General features: G+C 41.6%; 3 protein-coding genes across 5 annotated transcripts; 2 read left to right on the top strand and 1 right to left on the bottom strand.

The window, feature by feature from the left end:
- Positions 1 to 1,137: 1,137 nt before the first annotated feature.
- Positions 1,138 to 3,079, top strand: hdhd3 (haloacid dehalogenase-like hydrolase domain containing 3). The gene is made up of 3 exons (XM_023820638.2): positions 1,138 to 1,370; positions 1,468 to 1,805; positions 2,101 to 3,079. The coding sequence occupies exons 2-3, from the start codon at positions 1,470 to 1,472 to the stop codon at positions 2,494 to 2,496; spliced, it is 732 nt and encodes a 243-aa protein (XP_023676406.2). The 5' UTR covers positions 1,138 to 1,370; positions 1,468 to 1,469; the 3' UTR covers positions 2,497 to 3,079.
- Positions 2,408 to 7,540, top strand: LOC111848543 (high affinity copper uptake protein 1-like). 2 transcript variants are annotated; one of them, XM_072708934.1, is made up of 5 exons: positions 2,408 to 2,545; positions 5,256 to 5,381; positions 6,244 to 6,361; positions 6,500 to 6,668; positions 7,114 to 7,540. In XM_072708934.1, the coding sequence occupies exons 1-5, from the start codon at positions 2,486 to 2,488 to the stop codon at positions 7,313 to 7,315; spliced, it is 675 nt and encodes a 224-aa protein (XP_072565035.1). In that variant the 5' UTR covers positions 2,408 to 2,485; the 3' UTR covers positions 7,316 to 7,540. The 2 variants fall into 2 exon arrangements, with proteins under 2 accessions (XP_072565035.1, XP_023676407.2); XM_023820639.2 differs by lacking the exon at positions 2,408 to 2,545 and adding an exon at positions 3,219 to 3,859.
- Positions 7,541 to 8,225: 685 nt separating this feature from the next.
- tgfa (transforming growth factor, alpha) lies at positions 8,226 to 18,551 on the bottom strand. 2 transcript variants are annotated; one of them, XM_023820643.2, is made up of 6 exons: positions 17,761 to 18,551; positions 16,244 to 16,300; positions 14,163 to 14,277; positions 13,660 to 13,809; positions 13,381 to 13,493; positions 8,226 to 11,957 (listed from the first exon to the last, which is right to left on the bottom strand). In XM_023820643.2, the coding sequence occupies exons 1-6, from the start codon at positions 17,798 to 17,800 to the stop codon at positions 11,950 to 11,952; spliced, it is 483 nt and encodes a 160-aa protein (XP_023676411.1). In that variant the 5' UTR covers positions 17,801 to 18,551; the 3' UTR covers positions 8,226 to 11,949. The 2 variants fall into 2 exon arrangements, with proteins under 2 accessions (XP_023676411.1, XP_023676409.1); XM_023820641.2 differs by having other exon boundaries at positions 8,226 to 11,867.
- Positions 18,552 to 26,167: the final 7,616 nt, after the last annotated feature.

The following is a 26,167-nucleotide window of genomic DNA, read 5'->3' as shown; positions in this document are numbered from 1 at the left end:
AGTTCAAATAATAATATATTATTCAAACAATACAGACACACACACACCCGCAAGTTTGTAATTATATCTTTGTGGGGACTCTCCATTCATTTATATGGGGGAAACACTAATCCCAACATGACGACCGTAACCCCTAACCAGTCCTAACCTTAACCATAACTAACCAAACAAGTATAACATTTTTGACATTTTTAGTTTTTTTTGACTGCATTCATAGATCTTTGTGGGGAGCTGAAAAATGGTCATGAAACAGCGCAGTATTTAACGTCCCTTGTAGAATGAATGCCTTAAATTTTCTCTGCAGTTATAACAACAAGAAAATGTTACTTTGATGAATCAAAGATATATTTTCTTGCTAATAAAATGGTGAACATACTATAAATGTATTTGTTAGCAAAGAATATTGAGTATTTTTAGTAAATAAGTGAGTAACATGGAAATGTAGAAAACCTCAGTGTGTGCGAAAGCTTTTGACTGGTGGTGTGTGTTATATACAAATGTGCAAAAACAAGGAAGCACAGAAGACAAATAAGATTATAAGTGACTTTCAAAATCTGTCATTTTCTTCTTCTTCTTTTCCTTTACGCATCCGTGTCTGTACCCCGGACAGGATTTTCAATGTACCTCATTAATCTTTATCAATAAAATGGTTTTGGGAAAACTAATTCCTTATTAAGTAATTTATGGGTATATGAAAGTTAAATTTTGGAGGAAAAAAAAGTATTTGTTAACATTTTTAAGACCTTTCTGAAGGGCCAAAGTATATAGTGTAAGTCTATTTTGCCTATTTACATGGTCTAATACGCTATGACAGGATCCTGCTTTCTCCCTGATACCCAGCTCCCTGCCCGTTGGTGATCAGTTGGTGGAACCTTAAGAGAAATACTCCTGATCTTCAGCACAGCAGAAAAACATACACTTATACCTTTTACAGGAGTCATTTCCATCATGGTAAATACTGCATACAATACTGCGTACAGCGTAAAGTTCAATTGCGTGTCACTCAAAACCCGTGCGTGACAGGAAAATTCCGATTAGATTTTTTATTTCGGCACAAAACAATTGTATGGTTAGCCTATCGGGATTCGCGCGAGAAAAAGAAAAGTAAAAATTTATTGCCGTAAAAAGCAGAACCTTTGTTTTTTACCAGTTGTTTCCAGAGGGAGTTTTTTCACATGCACACACACATATTTGGTTTATTTAAACAAGGTTATTTGTAATCTTAAGTGAATGGACACAGGTATTAAGAAGACAAAATAGATCGATCTTATTCACCAGGTCTGTATATCCAGAGCTACACGTCCCTGAAGAATGCAGGAAGCAAAAATAGAAAATTAAAAGGCGACCCAGCAGACTTCTCAGGAGCTCAGGTACAGTGGAGTGAAATGTGAGCTCTATTGGGGGTGTTTCACAAATAACAGCATGCAAATCAGTAAAGTCCTTTTTGCTTACTCTGTCCCTTTTAAGGGATGACAATGTCCAGGGCAGTGCGTCTGGTGCTGTGGGACGTGAAGGACACTTTGCTGCGTGTGCGCAGGTCAGTGGGACAGCAGTACTGCGAGGAGGCTACGCGAGCCGGCCTAACCCTGTCTCCTGCCGAGGTGGACACCGCCTTCCGTCGAGCTTACAGGCAGCAATCTGCACTTTACCCCAACTACGGCATAGCCCAGGGGCTTGGAGGGCAAGCCTGGTGGGCTCGGGTGGTACGAGACACATTCTTACAGTGCGGCGTGCGGGACGAAGTCCTCCTGGACAGGTTAGCGCACAATCTGTACCACGGCTTCAGCAGACCGGAAAACTGGGAGGTAAGAGGCAGCAGGTGGCGCTGCCCATCTCAGCAGCTGCATTCAGTTAAGGACCCATGCTTGTCTGTTGTATGGAGCCCCTCAAGAGGCATCAGGCAGGCAGGATTTGTGCAATTCGTATTCCTACAAATGCTTAAAATAAATAATTATAAGTTAGTATGACAAGTTTAGACTCTGCCAAGCAATGGTTAAGTGATTAAAAAGTGGAATTAAACTACAATATAACTTAATTATTTCTGTGTCTGCAATGATGTCATCAGCAGGTGACATGGTAAAATGACCGTGTTTCCTTCAGGTGTTCAGTGACTCTGAACGGACCCTGAGGAGCTGCGCCTCTCTGGGCCTGCAGCTGGGAGTCGTATCCAACTTTGACCTCCGGCTGGAAAGCATTTTGCATGGATATGGGCTTCTGCCCTATTTCTCCTTTCTGGTGACCTCAGAAGGAGCCGGGGTGGCCAAGCCCAACCCAGATATCTTCCGGAAGGCTCTGCAGAAGTGCGGGTTGCCGGCTGCCAGCGTGGCGCATGTTGGGGACAGCTACATCAACGACTACCTGGCCGCACGCTCCCTCGGCATCCGGGGATTCCTCCTGGACAGAGGAGGAGGCGAGGGGTCAGCGCAGGTTCCCTCCGAGGATCGCCTTCTGTCCCTCGACGAGCTGCCTTCACGGTTAAAGCAGAATGCGGACTGATGGTCAGAATGCAATGCAGGAGGTCCAGAGGAAAGTCAGTCAGATCAAGGTTTTGTATTGGTCATAACAAGTGAAGCATAAAATTAAAGTGTAATCAGCCCCAGACATATATTCCTTACTATCCCACGGTATTGTATGATCAGGAATAAAGTGTCTTTAGTGACTTTTCACATTAATAGAACTAGTGCTGACTAGTGCAGTATCGTGGGGCCAGCTGTGATTATCTAAAATGAAATTAAGCAGGTATAATAAATGGATGGATATAAGAAGGTAAATTGCTCATAAAACAGGCCTTTGCTCCCTAAAGGCTGGACCACTTTTTTTTTTTTACCAAGAATCACCAGTAGGTGGCACACACGCAGCATGAGGGTCCATCAGGCAAAACTCAGCATTTCCTTCAATGACTTCAATTTAATGATTTGTAATAGGCAGAGGTGACTATAGGGACTCTGGGGGCCCTAGGCAAAAAACTCCATGGGGCCCCCCAACTCCCCCACCCCTGGCAAGGTAAAGTTTGTTACTTTTATTTTACTGTAAAGTGTAAGTTGATAATATCAATAAAGATAATTTACTGAATACAAAACCCTCATTTTCACTTTTGTAAAAAGCAATACACAAATAAAGCAGATTTGTCGTTGCTATGGACTAAGTAATGGCCTGGCATAAGTGAATGTTTGCATTCAGTATTTCTTTAAATAGCTCCCTGGCTAAGTAATGGCCATGGCCTGCCCCGCCTGTCCTGTCGCTGCTCGTCTGGATATTGGGTTATGTAACATTCGATATTATTATAATCCCTTACATTATCAAAAGGAGAACTTTCAATTCTAATCAGTTTAACTATTAAAAGGTATATATACAGAAAGAATATATAATATACAATGAAAAAGCATCCTGTTCAACGAGCCATGAGATAATAAAGGGTTGTTTGTTATATATCATTACTTTTTTAACAACCGGCGAATTATATTTAGTTTGGAAATGCGTTAACTTTATGGCATTTCAAACAGCACATTCATGAAGCCTTGATTTTTACATTGATTAGCTAAAATAGATATATATCTCCGGTTAATTGGATTAGGGCCGTGCATGAGGAGGGAGGGAAGAAGAGCGTCGGACAGCGAACGCCGGGCGGGAGACAGACAATGATCGGGAGAAGCGGGGAGAAAAGCTCGAGACAGTTTAAACACAGGCTTCTGCGGTGTGATCAGAGCCAAATTAAGGGCATCAATTAAATCAATAATGAGACAACGCAGTGGCACTTTACCAGGCTGCCTGCGCAGCACAGCGTAGTCTTCGTATCACACCCTGATCTGCTACTTATACGGATCTGTGAGAGAAGCTTTATGAGATAGCCGTATCAGAGGTGAGCACTGCATTTTATTTAAAGCCATTCTGTTTGTAGCTAATCTGCTTATAATGTGTGGGTGCTGGTCAAACAGAAACGAACAATCCCAACCACATTGTTGCTTTGATAATAATTATGCATCTGTTAAATTGATGTATGAGTGTTCGTTGGAATGTATCACATCAATGTCACTGTAAGCAGTCAAGTGGTTTATTTGAAATTTATATATCTGTACGTGTGTGTGTGTGTGTGTGTATGTGTGTGTGTAAATCCATCACTGTCTGTTAAGTTGTTTTTACATGTGAGAATTTTACCTTCCGCGGGAGACCCTCGCTGCAAATGAAAGGGGAGCACTTTCACTTGTTCGGGCACGTGCCTGTGTTTGACCCTTGGACACCGTGCATAATAATTAGCAAACCTGGTTTCGCGCTCTGTAAATGCTTTAGTAGTTTTACATAATATCTGAAAATAAGTCAAAATATAAAAAATTAATACATGAAAATACAGAGCTGGTCAAATTATTCCAGTACCCTACTTTTTGGATAGGAGTCCTTCATCAACTGCTCTCTTGGTAAAAGTTTTTTAGAACCTAAAATTTATTCTCTTTTTAATGTTTCAAGCTGACACCATTTCTTTAACGTTGTGAACTGATTGATTTGTTTGTTAATAACTATTTCAGTTAATAGAGTTCTCGATCACCCATCCGTCCATCCATCCATCCATCCATCCATCCATCTTCTAACCTAACCTAGTCAGGATCACAGGGGGTCTGTCCCATCCTGTAGTTTGTTCATCACATTTTACTATCACCCTATATTACTGCCAGGGTGTATTGAGTAATTTCATCTTCCATGTTCTTTCATCTCGAATAACCACCTCCTTCCATGTGTCAGTCCTGTTTGGGTGAGCTTCTCCCAGGTTTCATCATCAGTTGTGTGTGTAGTCCATCACTCCTAATCCGTCTGCTGTCCAACCCCCTTGAGGCAGTCACTGACCCCACACAGGACCAAAAGGAGCCCTGATTTATGTCCTTTCCTCACAGAGGCTGTTTTCCTGCCCAGGGGAGGCTGGGTAATTGCATAAGTTCAGGTCACCTCTGCATTTTTCTGTCTCTTAGATTGTGGTATTTTCCCAAATTGGATCAGTGTCATGTCCAGTCTGCTTCAGATAATGGAGTTTTTTTGTGCAGCAGCTAGATTGCAGACAGCAGGTTTATACATAACCTCCTTTCAAAGCGAGGATGTTTGCTTCTTCTCTCCATAAACATAAGCGCTCTGTTTAGTGCCTTGTAATGCCCAGTCTGTCTGCACGAATGGCTCATCACATGCACTTGCAGTCTAGTTCATTCGTCACGCTGCTGCTGACACCCATCATCATTTCTTCTGATTCTCTGCCCTCCTCTCTGTCTTCTCAGGGTAAGATGGACTCCTCACAGCACTTCAGTGATCACCACACCACCATCTCCTCCTCTGCAAAATTCTCCAATTCTGGGATTCACAGAAGTGACCTCAGTAATGTCACCCAGAGTCACAATCTAATGGTCAGTGACTCAAAATATAGTTAATTAACTTAATGGAACCCCCATGTATTTTATCTTAGCATGTCTGCATTCATTGTCATGTCATAGATTAATTGACTCATTACAGCATAAAATTGAAGTGTGGAAGTGTCCTTTTTGTGCTATACATTTAGTTCCATTTTTATGTTTGTGTGTACTTGTATATGTATGTTCCTGAACTGTAAATATGTGAAACTGTAAAAATGAGCCTTTCCACAAATGAGGACAGAGACCACTTTGTGGAATTTATTATAATGATACTGGTTGTAGTTACAGGTTTCAGATGATGCACAGTAGTTTGAAATAACATCTTAAAAGACTGTCTCCACATTTCCAGTAAATTTCCAGAAACTTTTCATGGAAGAAAGGTTGCAAGGGGGCGAAAAATATCTGAAAACATTCCAGAAACTTTCCATGGGAAGTTAAGCTAGGGAATTTTAGAAATATTGAACTTTGTGGAACTCCACGAGAAGCAAAGGTGTTTTGATGCAGATGCTTATTTTGGGTTGCTTTCATGCACACATACTGTAATCATACTTACAAGCATTTGGTTACACAATGAAATCATTATTAGTGCTGTAAAGATGTCTTTTAACTACAATTAAGTTTTATGTTATAGGCTAACCTGCAATTCTGCAAATTTCCAGTTTTTTCCCATTAACTCCCATGGAAAATTTCTAACTTTGAGAATTTTGCAACCCATTCTCTACGCACTAGAGCCAGCCCCCCCCCCATAGTAAACATAGTAAACATCAAAAAACATAGTAAATAAGTGAATGTTTGCATTCAGTATTTCTTTAAATAGCTCCCTGGCTCATACACTAACTCAAAGCCGGGCTTTCAGAAACATCTACAGCCTGCTATGACTCCTGCTCCTCCCTCTCGGCGTCAGATGACTTTCCACCTGGACTGCCGTGCCCTTCAGCTCCTGTTCCCTGGCCTCATCCTCAATTCGCCCACAGGTTTGCCAGTTTACCTCCTTAGCTCTTCCCTCCATTTCCTGTGTGTAGCTTTAGCCAGAATTGGGCCTGATGTCTGATCTCTACCGACCGTCGGCACATGAGACCGAGACACGGCCCTGCGTTCGCTGTTTGCCGCAGAGACAGCCCTGGCCTGCATCGCTGTGTTTCTGCTGGCCGTATTCTTTGAGGGGCTGAAGGCTGGCCGCGAGGTTCTGCTGCGTGGGAGACGGGCCGGACCAGGCCCTGACACCGGAGCTGTTCCTATGCCTGATGGGAGCGTGCGGACAGAAATGCAGCAGTTGGCTGGGTAAGCGGGCCTGGCCCGCAGTGGGACACTGGCTGCTATTTTATACACAGTTTCATGTCTTGTGTATTCTGCTTGTATTTTATGAAAGTGGAAGGCATGCACCCTCTGCTGTGATCTAGTAACTCAATTAGCTGCTCGGATTTGCACATGCAATTCAATACAAAGTAAAGGTCAGAATGCCAATCAGATGTCCAGTTCTCATAGACTTGGGCCTGGAGGGGGTATGAAAAACTTCACATAATGTAATTCATTAGCCTGATCCCTGCTTGGGTAGGAGCACAGGGTAGGAGGAGAGGCCTCAATCACATCACTTATATTCCTTCCCCAGTAAAAGGGAAAAACCACTCAACTGGCAAGGATAAAATCCAGTGAAAGACAGGCAGTGTCACTGCATGCACCAGTGGAGCAGTGCAGTGTCATTCTCCTCTCTGTCCTCTTCTCCAAGCCAGCAGATGTTCAGCCTGTGTCACCTGCTGCAGGCCACGCTGCACATCACCCAGGTGGTGCTCAGCTACCTCCTCATGCTGCTCTTTATGAGCTACAATGGCTACCTCTGCACGGCTCTGGCTGCCGGCGCGGGCCTCGGCTTCTTCCTGTTCGGCCGGAAGAAGGCAGTGCTCGTTGGTGTCCCGGCACACTGCCGCTGATGTTTTTCTTCTGCAGACGTTCCCCCCGCACTTTGAGCCGGCCCACCTGGACATGCCATTGGTCGGCTTGCTGCCCCAGTCTCTCCTCATTCGCAGGCGTAGTAGTGGACTGATATCATATTAAGTGACTCTTCTGCAGGGTTGTCCATTCGTCATTTGCCATCTAGCTTGTGTTTTTGCAAACCTACCCACAATAAAACAGGTACATTTTGAGCTTTTCATGGATTTTTCTGGGTGAAACCTTCTTTCCAAATCACTATGCTCGTTTGAGCAAATGTACATATAATTAACGTATTAGCATGTGCTAATCCAAGCCATTATATTACCACGTTACTTGTGAAACATAACTTTATGTTCATATGGCACATCGCTCTCAGTATCCCTTTGTAATGAAGCTCACTACATACAGGTAGGACTGCCATTATAAAGCCTAATGTTCAAACATCATTCCCTGAGAAGCATGATGCTAGTACTGTGTGTGATTAAGGAGTATATCTGTCATTTATGGTAAAATTAAAGAACAGAGATGGCATCTATGATACTAGCCCATCAACTAGCCTTTACACTGAACAACGACACTGCATGCACAATATATTCCTTTCAGTAATATCATCATGATAAAATGTTTGTTGACTGATTCAGGTCTTATTTCCATTATTGAGTCAGTAGATGGCAGTGTGGCACAGACTGTGTGTATTTTTGGGAGCTTCACATCAGTGCTACAACCCCCCCGCCCCGAAACTATGTGTGTCTTTGGGAGTGCACTCCTGCTGCACTACTACAGCTCCACATCAGTGTTAATCTCCAAACCCCCCCCCCCATCCTGGTATGGATACTCCATGAAAACACAATACAAGGCAACTTCACATACATCATACATGCAATATTATTTTATTTTTCTTTGTACACGTAAAATGTTTTAGTTAAAAAAGGTAAAAATCCACGATGTTGATTTAAAATGTTTTAAAATCCACATTTTAATACTCATATTATACTGCCGTTTACATCCAAAATGGACAAAAAAAAATACAATAACTGTTTAAAATTTACTTTTCACTGAGCTGAGTAGCTGGTAGCATTTCAGGTATTTTATAAGGAAATTTACACGGTTTACAAGACCAGTCTTATTAACAATTATACTTTACTAAATACCTCCCTCACCCCTTAAGTGTATAATGTACTGATATACGCCTAAAATGCTGCCGCTTTTGTTTACTAAAACCTTCAGCAAATGAGAGTGAGGGAGCTACAGACACATATCTCTACACTAATACACTAATTCTGTAAATGTCCACCATCTAGCTGGCTGTGGTGACGGGGACAGGCTCAGTGGGCCCATATAGCACAGGGTACACACCCTGAACAGAACCAGCCATACGGACTGAGCTCACAGCCACACGGACTGAGCTCACAGCCACACGGACTGAGCTCACAGCCACAGGGACAAACTGTACACATACGACGAGTCAGGTATCAAGGAGGCTGTTCCCTCCACCGATCAATCTCCCCCTGCCTGGTTGTGTCCTCCACCGCCCTGGAGGTCAAACTGAGCTGCCCTTCGATTTTAGCTGTGGCCCCTCTTTAGAAGTCTGGTGCGCTTTTACAGAGGCTCTGAAGAGCCCCTGAAATCAAAAGCAGGTCTTAGCAGCTCAGCCAGGGGCCTCTAAAGGCTCCACGGCAATGCGGTCGCCCGCATGAGGGGATCATCAAACAAGAAAAAGCAATGCACATCTGAGAGAGAGAGAGCAGGGGTAGGAGAGAATCAAAATGGAAATGCGGTATAAGGGAAAGACGTGATGGGGTGAATGTGAGTGAATGATTAATGGTCTGAAATTCTAAAGCTCAGAAGAAAACAAAAAAAAATCCACTGAATAAATAGTCAGCAAGCTGATTAAGTATTTACACTGGAAAGCTGCATCCCTCTCTGCTCCCGCCGAACCATTCAAAGCATGAATGCAGCATGAAAATAAAGGGAGAATATTTAGAGAGCTAAAGCTCCTTCAGCAGCCTCGACCTGGGTTCCAGTGTCCCTCCTGAAACAGCTGAACCAAACATGGGTGAAAATGAACAGAAAGCAAGCAGGTTACGGCCTTTGGGTGGATGGGAAGGAGACGGGTAACGGAGAAGCATGCAGACAAACACTCACAGAAAGGGGCTCTTTATAATTTCCAGTCTTATTTGAAAGCCACACAAAGTGCTGACAATGAGCATTTCTACGGCAGACATTCGACAAGCTCTTCCTGTCATGAGGGGGCATCAGGACTCATTCACAGTGATGGTTCCCCAGTCCGTTTACAGTCTTACTGCTTGTTATCTCTCCTTCTGCATTCCATTCATACCTTTAAATACATACAGTAAATAGTCCCTTTCGGCAGTTTTTAATGAACATCAACATCCACTGCAGTGCACACAATTCATGTCTGTGCAGATTCATTTACATCTGACAACATACCAAGATAGCATAGCGTGCTGCCTCAAATAAACCTCTTCGCTTTAAACTAAATCGGCAGACATTCTCTCTTCATATTTCTGAAAAATTTTCATAAGGAAAAAAAACAATCAGTTTGTACTTGTACGGTAAATAGTCAACTGTATGGGATTCATATTTATTTTACAACATTTATATTTCACTCAAACAGAAAATCTGATTGATTTACAAATAGCCAAAGAGTCAATGATGAGAGATGAATAGCAAAGACCTTCATCCTATCCCTTTTCTGATTGGTGGGGCTTTTACAATATTTTTTCTTCACATAAACTTTCTGCCAATCAGACAGGTTTTCTGTAGCCAAAGTTTTACAAAGTTCACCCAACCCTTTGAAAATTCAAGAACAAGCTTTAAACATGACAAAGGACCACAGAGAAGCCAAACGCTACAGGAAATCGCTTGGAAATTTCTAATAAAAAAAAAAAAAATTAGCTAAATCATTAGTGCCACGTAGAAATTTCATATGATTTTGTGATTTACTAAGGTTTCTGCAGACAAATTCCCTTATTCAGCTTCTCTTATCCAAGTCTCTCATACATCAGTTAGATGTGGACACTCGTCATTCACGCAAAAGTAACACCTCAGTGACACCGTTTCCTCCAGAGCCTCTGTGAAGAGCAGGGTGCTCACGGCCACTCCGGCGCTATGGTTACGCGCTGTGCAATTCGCCAACAGTGCAATAACCGGCAAGACCAGCCACCCCTTGAGTGCATTGTGAAAGTGCATATCGACGTCTCAGTGTTGCAAGTGCAGATTTAAAGTGACAAATATATCAGCATCTGCTTATGAATGAGTTTGCGTCCACATCATGTTAAAGCCACGTGGGCTTAAATATAGTGTCTATCCAACTAGTGAACAGAGCTCTGTTCAAAGCAGCAGTGTCATGTTTGACAAAGTAGTCACCATACAAAGGTTCATTTTTTTCTGTTAAATTGTTATCTGGGCAAAACTGCCCGGCGGGGTAGTTTCACCGACATTTAAAACTTCCTTTCTATATTTACTTCTATGCTTCTAACAACTCTACTAATTATCTAGTTCACTGTTAAACTCTAAACCTGTGACACACACATCTGAGGGTTTTTTTTATATACTAGAAAAGGTGTGTTGTACAGTGTTGAACAGACAATGACAGCGTCTGAATATATGGAAATTAAAATAAATACAAAACCACTAAAACACCACCAATGTGACTCGAAAGTCTTGGAAGCACCAGAATATACAAGCAGGTCCATCGAACCACACAGTCTCACCTAGTCGTTATTTTCCCAAGAGAGTTTGTTTTTGCAGCTATTTAATATGTATATTTCTGTAATATCCAGCACAAGCTGCAAGAAACACTTCAAACACAGTAAAAATAAACGTAGAAGTGTTTCGTCGAACAAAGCACCAACTTGCTTGAATCCCATTATAACTGCTGGTGGCTCATGTTACTGCATGTAACGTCAAATCTTTACCGGTGAACACATGGCCTCGTAGAGCTTTAGACCAACGGATGTAAACGGTAAGAAATGTCAGTGGTGGGTATCTTCCTTGAGGGGATCTCGCTGCATCTTGAATCTTAAGCAGGTCCTCTTTAGTGGAAGCCACTCTCTGACAATGAGGACCAGGGGTGGTCTCTGTTATGAAGCATTTCTTTGAAATACAGAACAGTCTCCTTTTCACTCGCAGTCTAGCTTAACTGTTAGTCTTTCCCCTTCAGTTCGCGTCAGAGCAGAGACACATCACTTCAGCAGCTCTCAATGCCGTCTGCCTGCCTCTTCACTCTCCACTATTCTCCAGCTGTCCCACCATGTCTTTTTCATGCAAAGAAAAGCCTCCATCTTGAGGTTCAGTCTCCAGTATAGTCATAATGAGATCGTAAATAATTCTGGCCACATAAGAAAACACTTCCTGTCCTTTGTGTTCTTCTCTAGTACGGGGAGGCGGAGCCTCTGAGCCATATTCATCTTAGTCCATCTGCATGAGCAGGACTTCTGACATGGGGTTTGGTTTAGCATCCATAGAAATTCCTTGAAGCCTTGAAGTGGCATTTCAGCGAGAGGGTCGGGGAGCCAGAGGAGGACGCTGGAGGGTATTCAGATGGTCCAAAAGGAAAAAAAAAATAAAAGAAAGGAAAACTCTCAAACTACTGATGAGTTTGAAGCTCTCACACTACTGCAGAAAGAGAGTCAGAAGCACATGGGTGAGAATCAGTAACTGTGGTTCTTAGTTTCAGATAAAACAAACAGAAAAATCATCTGCAAGCAGTAATTGACTGCATTCTGCCTCCCAGTTGACGTTCACATCCTTAGCTTGTTTTCTATTCGTTTTTTAAGTGAATGTGCTAGTTAAACAGGTGGTATGACAAAGAGCCACAAAAAGAGACACCTGTCCATGTTCGCTCATGAACATTACAGGTTCTATTCCCTCCTGAGAATGTGGCAGCTAAGGGCTCAAACAAGACCCAGGGCTGCATGTGCGTCACAAGACGGCACAATATGGCAAACCCCATGGGTCATATTCCAGCATAATCAATAAGGACAAGTAAATCAATAGACATGAAATGGGTATACACAGAGTGAGCACCGAGTCCACGTCAGGAAGGACACTGTGAGCTATGGCAGGGTTTGTAAACTACCATGTCAACCATTTCAATCAAAATGCACCCATATTTCACTTAAGCACCGCGTTCTTGCTGTGTGCTGATTGGTCAGTCTCCTATAATCTTGCATGTTTCTCTAATGATAATGTGAAACAGCTGAATCAGTATTTCAATCAAAGAAACAAACCAGTAAAAGAACAAGACAAACCGAACAATTTAGCTGAGCACGGGAGCCTTTCAGTTTTAAAGTAGTTTGTAACACCTAGAGCAGCTCATAGTCTCCCTCCTGACATGGATTAGGTCACAGTAGGTATGAATAGGGTCAGAAAGGGAGCCCAAATGATATACATCTAGTGCAGATTTTTATTGTACAGCATAGATATGGTTACAGCACAGATATGATGGTCTGAGGAGAATTGTGTGTGTGTGTGTGTGTGTGTGTGGGGGGGGGGGGGGGGGGAGGTGATACCAAGAGTAACAAACATGCAAGATGTTTCTAAAGGAAGAGAAGAGAGCTGGTTTGGCCAAACACTGTCCGCCATGTCGTTGCACCATTACAATTACACTTGTCATGTACAGAAGTTCAATGGTGACTTTTCAGGTCTTTGAGTGCCATCAGAGTGTTTAATGAGTATTAATCAGGCAGAGGAAAGACGACCTGGGACTAAACTGGCCCAAACTCCCCCGGGTTTTGCACACTCCTGTCATCCACATGCACTCTGTGAAAACAGATGGGTCCCGTCGAGTAGTTTCAACTGTGCACAGACCTCTAATCAGACAAGAAGCTGGAAGCCGCTAATGCAGACCTGCTGGCTGACAATTAGCCCCGGAGGCGGATGATGGAATACCTTAAAATTAACCTCCAATGGCACATCTAATTAAAGCCTTTCTACACCGACTGACTGAACAATGGATCCTCAGCAAAACAGAAAGCCAATAACTACACACGCATCTTAGATGAACGGTGTCAAGATCGACGCGATCGATGTGAAGTACCTGTTTCAGAAGGACAGCAGGAGGCACTGTCCGTCAGGAATGCGCTGTGTTTCTCAGTATGGCATCGCAGGACAGCGCGACCCGGGCTGCAGAGTCCCCGCCTTCGACAGCAGCTGTGGGGGAGGAAGATCGAAAGCAAGAAGATGAAGATTCACAAAGGTATAGGCAGAGTGTATCAGTACCAGCTGGGGGAGGGGAGGGGGGGGCAGACCCAGTGTCAGTGTGCATTTCAAGAACTCTGTGAGTGTGCACATGCCTCGAGATTTAGTGTGTACTTACTGCACCAGGCTAAAGAAGAGTATCAGCATTGCAGAGCCAATCACACACAGCACCAGCAGCGTGGCCACCGTCTGCTGCTTCTGATTGGTTGCCACAACCGCTAGCAGGTCTGCGTGCTCACAGCGCATCCCCACAAAGCCAGCATGACACCTGCGATCCAGGGTGGGAGAGTCCGGCGACGTGGTGGGGCGGCGAGGAGCAATGGAACCGTTTGAGGAGATAGTAACAAGCATGGAAGAGAGATGCCAGAAGAAAATACATCAGCTGCCGGGGAGCCAGAAAACTCGTTTAAAAAAAAAAAAAACTGATCTTGGGCTCCAGAAGTCGAAGCCCAGTAAATAACGTCCAGCAGCAAAGCACAAAGGCCAGCCCATTCGGACACGTCGGTGCTGTATTGCAAACCCTAGATATTAATTCAACGATTACAACCTAAAGATTTACAAACTCACTGGAAGAATGTTTCTGAAAGAATATTTCTTGGTCATGTGTCTGGATGCACTTACACACAGGCTGGGGTGTCCTCCTGCACCAGGAACCGGCAGGTCCCGTGGAAGCAGAACTGGCTGTGAGAATCTGGACAGTCCCCAAAGTGAGAGTGAACAGCAGCTGCCAGCGGGTCTGTGAGAAGACAGATTAACTGCATGCTTCAGAATGAAGGACAGGGAAAGACCAGCTGGGATATCCCTGGATGGTGACAGAAGTGATAGGCTGGAGAGTGCCAAACACCAACGGGAGACACTGAGACAGTAACGAGCTGCATCATCTAGGCACAGAGAGAGACGGGTATGGATCATACACAGGGAGCGAAGGGTAGAGCTCATACAGAGTGGGGCACAGACACAGGGAGCGAAGGGTATAGCTCATACAGAGTGGGGGACAGACACAGAGAAAGACGGATATGGATCATCCAGGGGGGGACAGAGACATGTATGGACCGGATCGTCCAGAGTGGGGGCAGGTAAAGAGAGAGGTGGGTATGGATCATGCAGATGGGAAACAGGCTGATATCTTTTTGGGTTTTAGGATTTAGATTCAGAAAACTGGTGTAACATTGAAGGATTTGCTTGTAAGACCTGCACATTTCACAACCACACAGAAGAGAAAGACAGTGCTCAGTACAACATGCTACATCCTCTGAAATAAAAATGAATAAACAATTGTGATGTATAAAATAGATGAATAAATGATAAATAAATAGGTGATACATACTGAACGGAGTATCAGTTATATGCCTGAGAGCATCAGATCCATTCAGCCCCCAGGCAAACTAAAAACTCAGAGCTCATTACAGGTTCCTTGGGAAGACATGAGGTGGCTGCAGTCCTGCTCTGAAATTTGACAAGCCCAAATGTTTATTTTTTCCAGCTGCAATATTTGTGCTCCCATAGAAGACAGCCTTTGAAATGTGAAGAACCTGAAATAGCAGAACCTGAACTGGGCTCATCTCGAACAGGCCAGAGTCTGCTTTTGGTACCAGACATCAATCACTCTTTGAAGAGTCAACTGAACAGCAGACAGGAGCCTGGAGACTGTTTGGACAAGCCAGCATGACCCTGAACGATAGGCTTTCAAAGGCTTTGTGCAAGAAGTTAAATATTTTGTTGGGCTAGGGCTATTTTGGAAGATTGGGGGTTGTGTTCATTTTAACTTTTCTACTTATAACTTCTAAAGTCCCTTTTATAATCTGAAGGGCCTGATTTTCCTCTTGTCACTAATACTATAGGACAGCTAAGGGGATAACATGAGGAATCACAAAGGATGAGAGTGATTTGCAACAACAATGAGCCAGGGGTCCTTTCCAAAGCACCCGACTGTCACAAACTGGCATTCAGAGACACTTTGGAAATGGTGGGATGCATGAAAGCAGATACATCTATAAAGGAAAATGCATTTCAGTGACTCCGCGTCCATTTACATCAGGACCTTGGCACACAACCAACAGAAAAGCTGTCTTTCTATTTTCTCTGCAAACCTTTCAAGTGGGCTCTATTCTCGCGCCGGCTAACCAACTTTCACCCTTGTCTTAGTTTGTCTTTATTTTCCCCATCTAATTTTTGGCACTGTGAGGACAGGAAGCATTTAAATGAAGTCAGGCATTACAGAATCGCTGGCTTCTCAACTCACTCCCATTCTTCCTTTTTCTACATCTGTTAGCATTTTCTCAAAGTCATTTTTTTCCAGAACTGAGACAATTAATTATATAAATGGTATAAAACCACACAGCGTAGTTCATAAAGCATGTGTGTGTGCATGTCTAGACCTTGAACGTCCTAAACCTTCGTAAAGAAACTAGATCTGGGCTGGGAAAGGTTAACAGACTCCTTAATCCTTTCATTATGTCATCTTCCAATCAGAAACTAGTCAGAAACCTCAAGTTAGTCACATGACACAAACAGATGACATATAGCATTTTTAATTGCAGTTTTGGGGATACCTTCTGTTGTGAACTAAGAACTTCTCAAACCAATATTTCCTTATTTAATACTGTTTCTATTTAGCTTTTATTAAGTTTAGTTGTAGTATTCCACCAAAATGGCATAGACATCCTTCATTAACAGAACAGACATGACACTGTCAGACTTACAGTTTACTGGTGTTGATGTGGAATTTTCCTGGACCTGTCCATATGTAAAGAGAGACCCTGATGATATCAGAAAGAAAGACAAACAAGTTTCAGCTTTAAATTTTTAAAGACAGAGCAAAAACACAATATATCCAACCATCATCCAACTGCTTTTCCTAGTCAAGGCTGTAGAAAAGCCCTGGATGGACCCAGGCAGCTTAGGGTACAGGAAACCAGTGAAAGCTCAATATACAGCTATGAATTGATTATATGAAATTAAAAGGCATAGTCAACCAGAGTAAGAACTCAAATCAGCATCCCGCTAAGAATCACATCTCATTCAACCAAACCCTGGCAGCAACATTCAGTGATAATACCGAACATATTTCCTAAGTATTTTATTTGAAGGATCTTATTAACAGTACATGTTTGCATATAATGTGTTTGAACAGCAATATACTTGTAAGAAGGCGTATCCGATCTGGCTCGATGTACATTATCAGCTCCGCTAAGCTGCTAACAATGATCACGTTACATTAACTCTCTTTAATCGCCATTTTTTATTAAAAATGTGCAGGGTTCAGCATATTTACGTGTTTTGCCATAAGCAAAGAATAAAACAAGAGTAGCTTTCGATTAAATGATTTATCAAATAATTCACTGAAACTGCTGTTTGCTTCCCCCGTGTGGTGTTCGTTCGGGACATTGTAAGATACCTGTATCTGAATTCCTGTGTAGGATTTTCCCGTAACGGACCATGCATTTCTCCCTATATATCAAAACTACATCAAACAAGGAAAATATGTATAACTAGTATTAGTTTATTATTATTATTATTATTATTATTATTATTATTATTATTATTATTATTATTATTACTACTACTACTACTATTACTACTATTAATACTAGATTATGATTATAATTATAATAACACTAATAACAAAAAAAAAATCTCATTAACATGGTCTATTATTAATATTAATAATTATAATTGACCGGTAAAAATAAAATATTATCATTAATAAATAGGCCTACGATGTACCGAACTAAGGAGAGTTCATTAAAAAATATGATGATTAGAAATAATTAAAAAAAAAAACTTAAAAATTTAGGCTACCTGAGCTGTTGAACGCAATAAGCAATGACAAATGTTAAGGAGAAGCATTAATTACAGTTTGACTGACACCGTCCACATGTGTCAAAAGAATGGAAAACGAGAAGGGCCTGTCATATCAGTAGGATTAGGATTCAATCACCTTCGTATTAGTGTTTACTGCGGCCATCGCGTGTTCTTTCTTTTGTTTTTACCGTAATCACGTAATTTCTGTGCCGAGTAACCAAACTACACTCCCGGATCCCGCTCTTTGATTTAATTTTTCACACGTGAGCTTGGTCTCATTAAGCTGCTGCCCTGCTAACGTTGACATGCACTGGAAATAACATATGCAAAGGTAAGTAATCTCTTGCTCACAAGGTTTCCAATCCCAAACACCGAACTATAAACTCAGCCGATCTATTAAGTAAAGCTGACTCACCGGTAAGAAGGAAGATCGCATCCCAGAGAAATCGCTTCATGGTGTGGACTGGAACCCTGTCTTCACCTGATGATCTGGCACGGAGCTCGCAGTTACTCCAGGAACATGGGGATGGCGTGCATGTGTGTCTGGGGCGCTTATTCGACGCTTTTAGTCATTTAAAAACCTCTTCCGACAACCTGGCGTCCATCACAGCAGTGCGGCTTGGCAGTTAAAGTCCTCACCTTAAAGTACCTAAAGACTGGCCATTTACGGAGCTTCCTTTCTTTCCCCTAACCCCCTTCGGCAGGACCACTAGGTCCATTTAAGTATCCCGCAAGTTTGTGGTGTTGAATGCGTGTCGGATTTGCTCCTGTTAAATGTTAAGTTGTCGGGCGGGTAACTCCTCCGGATCCAACGTGATCTGTCCTCCTCTCATTGACATGCACCAGCGAACCCAGCAGACCCGCTCCGTTTGTGCCGATTATTACAATCCACTGTCATAAAGCAGCTTAAAACTGGCCTTTCCTGCGTTTCGGGGACTACTGAGGAAAGCAGGTTATAATGCTGCGTGTGTGGCACGTAAGCGAGGCGGGGGATGACCCTACAGGCAAAAAATACACCAGACTAGAGCGCCACGGAGCACCCAGCCAGCGGCAGTCTGTAGGACACTGCAACGTCCTCATCTCACACCATCGCTTCCATTTGCACCGATTTTAGCGCATACATATCACCTGTACAGTTTATTTACCTTAGTACAAGGTATTACAATCCTGTAACCCTACCTAGGCCTAGGCTATATGTTATCGTAATTAAATCTTAATTGTAATAGCTTGGCTTTTTTGCCTTGATGTGTCGTCCCACAAGAACAAATTTCATTATGATCCCGTTCAGCACTTCCACAACTCCTCTGGGTTTTCAATATAGTTTAGGCTACTTATCAGTGTCAAACACATACATGTACAGTATTGTTATGTATATATTTTAGACTCTGTCTATAAGAAACCACTTCGGCTGAGGCAGTATCAATAAGGCGCAACAGCGATAACCTACAGGGATTTTGGCTGTTATTGAGTTTTTTACTTGAATTTTATTTCTAAATATACAATCAAATCGCGTGTCGCTGCCTGCTCTAAACCTGAGCACATAACGTGCTGTCAAAACCTACTTGTACGTCGCTTTATATAAAAGCATCTGCTAAATAAATCAAAAATAATAAAGTTAATTACGTAATGAAGTAATACTTTGGCTACCTTGGCTATTCCTACCGCCAGTGAGTATTTTCGGCTTGTCTATGCACATCTGCCCTCCATTCATCAGCCACCATCTCGTCCGGGGGGGTAGCAGCCTGTCTCAGCCAGAACAGGACCCAAGACGGGGGCACACCCTGGACGGATTTACACAGTCCATCACTGTGTAAATTATGATTATACCTGTTTCGGTATTGGATTGAATTCTTATAAATACAGAAAAGGTTTCCCTGTATTTTCTTATTTTATTAGGCTACAATAGGCCTATATACCACGGCTTATACATTTATCAAGGTTATCAAAGCAAACAAAATACGAACAACACAACTGATTTGCACGCCTCATCGAAAGTAAAATATTGAAAAATAATCACAATGAAGCTGAAAATTTGGTAGATTTATCAATATATAGGCCTACATGAATAATTGGCGTTAGAGCTTGGATAAATGATGAAGGACACAATCTCCTCATTTGACGTCGGTAACTGTGAAACTGATTAATTTAACTGCCAAGCGATTAATGAATCCCCTGGAAGGTAACGCAACATCACCATGCGAGTAATTATAAACGTACTGATACCAATTAAAATCGCAAAGGGCCCTTTGGCGGAAAGCCGCCGGACAGGACACGACATGCTGTGTCTGTGAAGTTACTGCGAAGTGCAGAGTCAGCCCATAAGTGCACAGGACAGATGGGAATGGCGAGCGTGGGGTTAAATCAGCACCGCCCGGCCGCCGGACAGCGACCCGCGACGGTCACATCGGGGCCCGGGGCCCCCGGGGGCTAACAGAGACGCGCGGTAATAATTATAATGAATGAAGTTTAGCGTATTGTTTTCCGCCTCCTACGCCGTCACTTATTTTTTTCCAACTGTGCGAAGAAAAACAAAAATACTTAACAACTTAACAACAAGGCCAGTTTTCTCGAGACACCTTTTCTTTTCTTGCGAGTACTAACCGGCCAATGTAAGTTTCAATTCACGCACACAGTGGAGTCAAGGGAATTCTGTTGTTATTCTTAATATAGTTATAATCATAAGAAGTTAGGCTTTATATATAATGTGGCTGCGATTGAAACCTGAAAAGAAGGATCAGTTATCATTAGGGTTTTGGTATGAGTATGATACGCCTTAGTCATCTGCCCCGTCTCAGATCGCTCTTCTCCGGTTGCGTGCGTGATGCGATCGTTATGAAGCTGATCTTGCTCCCTGACTCCTGCTCTAAAAAGGTTTCATAAACTATCTTCTGCTAAATACACCACAGATCAGACATTACCGTATTGTTGAAGAGAACACGTATTTTTGCAAATTAGCTTGATCACCAAAGAAGCACTTAACAGTACTAAAATACTCGACCACTTTGGCGTAGAAATACTACCTTTATGCGTTAGATGTGGACTGGATTTGAACCTCTAGGCTCGGAACTGTACTGAATCTACCCTGTGGACTTACAGGCTACTTGAAGAATCAGTTGCGTCAGTTCAGGGGCAGAGACGGATATGCTGTCGGTGCTACGTTTTAATTTTTAATGTATAGAAAGCGGATTACTGTTTAAAACGTAATAAGATCCAGCGGAAATATATATAGTTAGAGGACGAGGAGAGGGAAGTTTATTTTTAATTTTCAAGTAGCCTACAAGAGGAAATTATTGCTATAAAAATAGCATCAAACAGAAAATAGGACAAAAAAGATCAAAGAGAAGTTTATTTTTAATTTTCATTGCAAGAACAAGGTACAGGAGGAAATTTGTTGCCATAAAAATAGTACCAAATGGAAAACAGGTCAAATAGATAAAATATCCACACAACACGTTAAGTATTTTTTTTTTTTTACTTTGAAAATCTTTGTCATTTGTATGTGAAAATAGCATCAGGATTTCATATTAATTTGCAGTCAAACATAAATAGCCTAGTTGTCTTTGAAGTGAATTTTTTTTTTGCTTTTTTGTTATCAGATAGCAGACAGGGAGTCATAGAATATATTTGAATTCATATAATCTAATATTAGGGTTAGTGGACAGAATTCTGGGATTATGAATTTGCCCAGAAGACCTAAGATAATATATTTTAACATGATAATTCCCCAGCTCAGAAGCAGGAGGTATCAGAAAAGCAGGCAAACTGCACTACCTGTGAATATAATTCTGTGCTGCCAGAGCCTTTATGTACGGTGGCCCCTAGAGACAAAACACACACAAAAGAAAAAGCAGAAACAAAATGAAAATGCGCAGCAAATTAAAAAAACACACAAAAGAAAAAGCAGAAACAAAATGAAAATGCGCAGCAAATTAAAAAAACACACGCAAAAGAAAAAGCAGAAACAAAATGAAAATGCGCAGCAAGTTAAAAAAACACACGCAAAAGAAAAAGCAGAAACAAAATGAAAATGCGCTGCAAATGAAAAAACACACACAAAAGAAAAAGCAGAAACAAAATGAAAATGCGCAGCAAGTTAAAAAAACACACGCAAAAGAAAAAGCAGAAACAAAATGAAAATGCGCAGCAAGTTAAAAAAACACACGCAAAAGAAAAAGCAGAAACAAAATGAAAATGCGCAGCAAGTTAAAAAAACACACGCAAAAGAAAAAGCAGAAACAAAATGAAAATGCGCTGCAAATGAAAAAACACACACAAAAGAAAAAGCAGAAACAAAATGAAAATGCGCAGCAAATTAAAAAAACACACGCAAAAGAAAAAGCAGAAACAAAATGAAAATGCGCAGCAAGTTAAAAAAACACACGCAAAAGAAAAAGCAGAAACAAAATGAAAATGCGCAGCAAGTTAAAAAAACACACGCAAAAGAAAAAGCAGAAACAAAATGAAAATGCGCAGCAAGTAGACAATCCCAAACCGGAAGTGCTCCACCACGCTAGGGGGCGCGGTGAGCTCATGTGGCACAGTCGCTACACAGTAGTGATGGGAAGTTCGACTGAATTAACTGATTTGATTCTTTCGAGCTGTCCGTTGTAATGAATCGATTCTAAAATCGATTCTGTGATTCACTTTTTTTTCCGTCTTTTTTGCACCTGACCGTATGAGTCAACGAATCATGGGATCGGATAATAAATCAAACGTCTCAAGGTTACGTTATTTGACTGAAAGATGGGGCTGGTGTTCAACAAAAATGTTCAGCTTGACTATTCACAATAAAAAAAACAATATATAAAAAGCAGAAAGGGTGTCGATGCTGAATAAACACGCGTGTATATATAGTTCTTATTTTCTTGACTTTAGCCAAATTCATGTGCATGAGTATCAAGGACTACATCACAGTTAACAACTGCAATATTACCAATACAATCACACACACATACAATGAGCATGAGTAAACTTGCATACGTTGTTGTGTAAACGTCAAAGTTAATAAATATCTTTGGCTTTTGATGAAAGACATATGGTTTTATTATGCAGAAATGCAATAATTTACTGTTGTGAACGCCGCAATGGCTCTTGGGATCGGTTCGCAAACCATCCGTTTGACTTGCCGACGGAGTGTCCGAGAGTCCGTTCGATGAACAAATCGAACTTACGGTTTTCGGACACTCGGTCGGTGACTAAAACGAATGGTTTGCGAACCGATCCCAAGAGCCCTCGCCGCCTCGCGGCATTTGCTGCGGAAATGCAGTTACGCTGTTGAAAGGAATAAAATTAACGCAGCTGTTCACAGGGCTGTCAACTTTGGTCAGCCGGTTGGCCAGAGATTTTCCATTTCAGACAAGTCCGCACACGCATTTACACCTTTGTGACAGTTTTATTCCCTTGTAAATGGTCTGTAGGGTTTGCAAACTACCCCAACGCTTTTGCTGCAGCTAATTTTAGGTTTATAATGTAATAATATAAATTTGCAGTAAGATTTCTTGCACGAGCGTGAGAATCCGAAAGTGTCACGCCAGATGCGTGAGAGTTGGCAGCCCTGTGTTCATTTATCACAACAGTAAATTATTGCATTTCTGCATAATAAAACCATATGTCTTTCATCAAAAACCAAATATATTTATTAACTTTGACGTTTACACAACAACGTATGCAAGTTTTCTCATGCTCATTGTATGTGTATGTGTGATTGTATTGGTAATATTTCAATTGTTGTTAACTGTGATGTAGTCCTTGATACTCATGCACATGAATTTGGCTAAAGTCAAGAAAATAAGAACTATATATACACGCGTGTTTATTCAACATCGACACCCTTTCTGCTTTTTATATATTGTTTTTTTTATTGTGAATAGTCAAGCTGAACATTTTTGTTGAACACCAGCCCCATCTTTCAGTCAAATAACGTAACCTTGATACACCGTCTGATTTATTATCCGATCCCATGATTCGTTGACTCATACGGTCAGGCGCAAAAAAGACGGAAAAAAAAGTGAATCACAGAATCGATTTTAGAATCGATTCATTACAACGGACAGCTCGAAAGAATCAAATCAGTTAATTCAGTCGAACTTCCCATCACTACTGTGTAGCGACTGTGCCACATGAGCTCACCGCGCCCCCTAGCGTGGTGGAGCACTTCCGGTTTGGGATTGTCTACTTGCTGCGCATTTTCATTTTGTTTCTGCTTTTTCTTTTGCGTGTGTTTTTTTAACTTGCTGCGCATTTTCATTTTGTTTCTGCTTTTTCTTTTGCGTGTGTTTTTTTAACTTGCTGCGCATTTTCATTTTGTTTCTGCTTTTTCTTTTGTGTGTGTTTTTTTATTTGCAGCGCATTTTCATTTTGTTTCTGCTTTTTCTTTTGCGTGTGTTTTTTTAACTTGCTGCACATTTTCATTTTGTTTCTGCTTTTTCTTTTGTGTGTGTTTTTTCATTTGCAGCGCATTTTCATTTTGTTTCTGCTTTTTCTTTTGCGTGTGTTTTTTTAACTTGCTGCGCATTTTCATTTTGTTTCTGCTTTTTCTTTTGCGTGTGTTTTTTTAATTTGCTGCGCATTTTCATTTTGTTTCTGCTTTTTCTTTTGTGTGTGTTTTTTCATTTGCAGCGCATTTTCATTTTGTTTCTGCTTTTTCTTTTGCGTGTGTTTTTTTAACTTGCTGCGCATTTTCATTTTGTTTCTGCTTTTTCTTTTGTGTGTGTTTTGTCTCTAGGGGCCACCGTATTTATGAGATCAAAGTGTGCAGTGATTCTCCCCCCCCCCCCCTCCCCCCCTCCCTGCCTTTACATTTATGTAGCAGACTGTGCTTTTGTCAAAAAAGTGTCATATAAATCAGCATCAGGTCAGCCAGCTTCCAGTGCCCCTGGTGCAAATGAGCTTAAGGACCCAGCTCAAGGGCCCAATTGTGATACGATTATCCTGCTGGTTATTAGATTCAAACCCACAATCCTCCAGACATGGACACTCAGCCACCCCACACAGATGACTCTATGCTTCTCTCCCCTCTAGGGGGGCAAATTGAGAGAGGGGTTTCCCCTCTGTAAATGTTGTGGACAGATCAGCACCACATCATCACATTTACAATGAATTATTACACATTAATATTATTGATATAATTATTCTTGTGTACTGCTGTATATATATATATAGTGTGTGTGTCTGTGTGATTGTTACCCTCTGGTTTGTGGAGAAGGATTCATACAGCATCAGGATAATGATGAACATACCTCAAAACTTTGCAAGCACTAAGAAGAGTGAGGAGTTCCGACTGTCATGGGCATCCTCTATAGTCACCTAACCATTGCACACTAGGGAGGCACCTGAAGACCCAGACAGCCAAGTTCTCAGTGAGATCTTTGGAATGTTCTCAGATCATACTGCAGAACCTTGCAGAGTATATGGCAGCTCAGGTGCCGTTAAAGCAAAAGCGGGACATACAAAATCCTAAGAAATTACGAAATTTATGCATTATGTTCATAATATAATTTCTAATGGGAAAACAAGAAGTGTTTTCACTAGTGGTCTCAGAGTTATGTTTGTGTTTGCATGGGGAAGGGGAGCGAGGGGGTGTATTTGTAAGTTTTCACCACCTGATTACACTGTAACAGGACAACTCACATCGGTGACACCATGTACATTCAGTCAGCAGCTATAGGCAAAGAGAACCAAACTTCATTAAGCAGGTCCTGAGGACTTGGGCTTTGCTCTTCAGTGCATGGGTAAGTGACCAGGTCCTCAGCGCTGACAGGCCTGGGGGCTCTGATTCCGAGGGATGTAGTTGAGGCAGCTAAGAGCGACTCTAGCATTGAGTAAAGACTCAGTAAACCAGGCCAGGAGACCAGGAAACCAAGACAGAGAGATAAACCAGGAGCAGGCAGGTGAACAGCAAACTGCATTCAGGGCCGGATGTGGCAACACCTTTACCTTATTCAAAGATTAGATTTGAAAACTGTATCCTACCAAACCACTACTGTGTCAACCACCAATACTCCAGGTCACTCATAATGTTCTTTAACAGGTTAAAAACCCACCACTTCAGGAAGACTTTGCCCGGAAAATTTAATAAGTTCTTGACTCAGGTGCTGAACAGACAAATTAGTAATATATTTTAAAGATAAGTTTAATCTTTATGATTATGTAAAATTACAGTGATACATATTTCTCATAAAGAAAAAGGGCATACATATATATATATAATTTATTTGTTTGTTTGTTCATTTATTCTTTTTCATTATGAGACTTCATTAGACTACATTCCCCCACAATGTACATGTGTAATTCAGACTGTCTTACTGCTAGCTTTGGCATACTGGTGCATTTTTACTTTTATTATTTTTGTTTAATGACTGCTTCAGTTACTGAGGCTAGGAATATTGATTAAAATGCGGCACATAACAATATAAAGTTTCAAATATCTGACATAGATGCATTTCATGGATAAATCAGATATGATATATTTAAAGATTTATTTTGAAGACCAGTACATTTCCATCACTACCTGCTTGGAGTGGGGTTTAAATTTAGTTCAGTAGCGCCCCCTACAGCATTGTCACTGGTAAAGAGTCTTTCGACCCGTACGACTCGTGTACAGTGTCCAATTTGAACTTACCTGCAGTCCATACAGTATTTAAATTAGATCCAAGCCATATAAAGAGTTCGAGCACACACCGAATAAGCTTTAAATGAGCGACAAGCTCATGATCAGTCTTTATTGTTCAGTTGTATTGTTTCACCTTTTAAAAGTTTCATTGACCGGTTGTATTTCTGATCGTTACACATACGGAAAACTAAATCCGTCCCTCACACACACG

Source organism: Paramormyrops kingsleyae, chromosome 2 (genome assembly GCF_048594095.1).
Source record: "Paramormyrops kingsleyae isolate MSU_618 chromosome 2, PKINGS_0.4, whole genome shotgun sequence".
Lineage (NCBI taxonomy): Eukaryota > Metazoa > Chordata > Actinopteri > Osteoglossiformes > Mormyridae > Paramormyrops > Paramormyrops kingsleyae.
Note: the sequence above shows the minus strand (reverse complement) of the source record. Positions and strands in the feature narration are given on the sequence as shown.

Excerpts from the sequence above, each read along its gene's own strand:
- hdhd3 (XM_023820638.2), top strand. The coding sequence starts at position 1,470 with ATGACAATGTCCAGGGCAGTGCGTCTGGTGCTGTGGGACGTGAAGGAC. Across the intron at positions 1,806-2,100 it reads GCAGACCGGAAAACTGGGAG|GTGTTCAGTGACTCTGAACG; the intron begins GTAAGAGGCAGC and ends TGTTTCCTTCAG.
- LOC111848543 (XM_072708934.1), top strand. The coding sequence starts at position 2,486 with ATGCGGACTGATGGTCAGAATGCAATGCAGGAGGTCCAGAGGAAAGTC. Across the intron at positions 5,382-6,243 it reads CCCAGAGTCACAATCTAATG|AAACATCTACAGCCTGCTAT; the intron begins GTCAGTGACTCA and ends CCGGGCTTTCAG. Across the intron at positions 6,669-7,113 it reads GAAATGCAGCAGTTGGCTGG|CCAGCAGATGTTCAGCCTGT; the intron begins GTAAGCGGGCCT and ends CTCTTCTCCAAG.
- tgfa (XM_023820641.2), bottom strand. The coding sequence starts at position 17,800 with ATGAAGCGATTTCTCTGGGATGCGATCTTCCTTCTTACCG. Across the intron at positions 13,810-14,162 it reads GAGGACACCCCAGCCTGTGT|GTGTCATGCTGGCTTTGTGG; the intron begins GTAAGTGCATCC and ends CCTGGATCGCAG. Across the intron at positions 13,494-13,659 it reads CTCTTCTTTAGCCTGGTGCA|CTGCTGTCGAAGGCGGGGAC; the intron begins GTAAGTACACAC and ends CCTCCCCCACAG.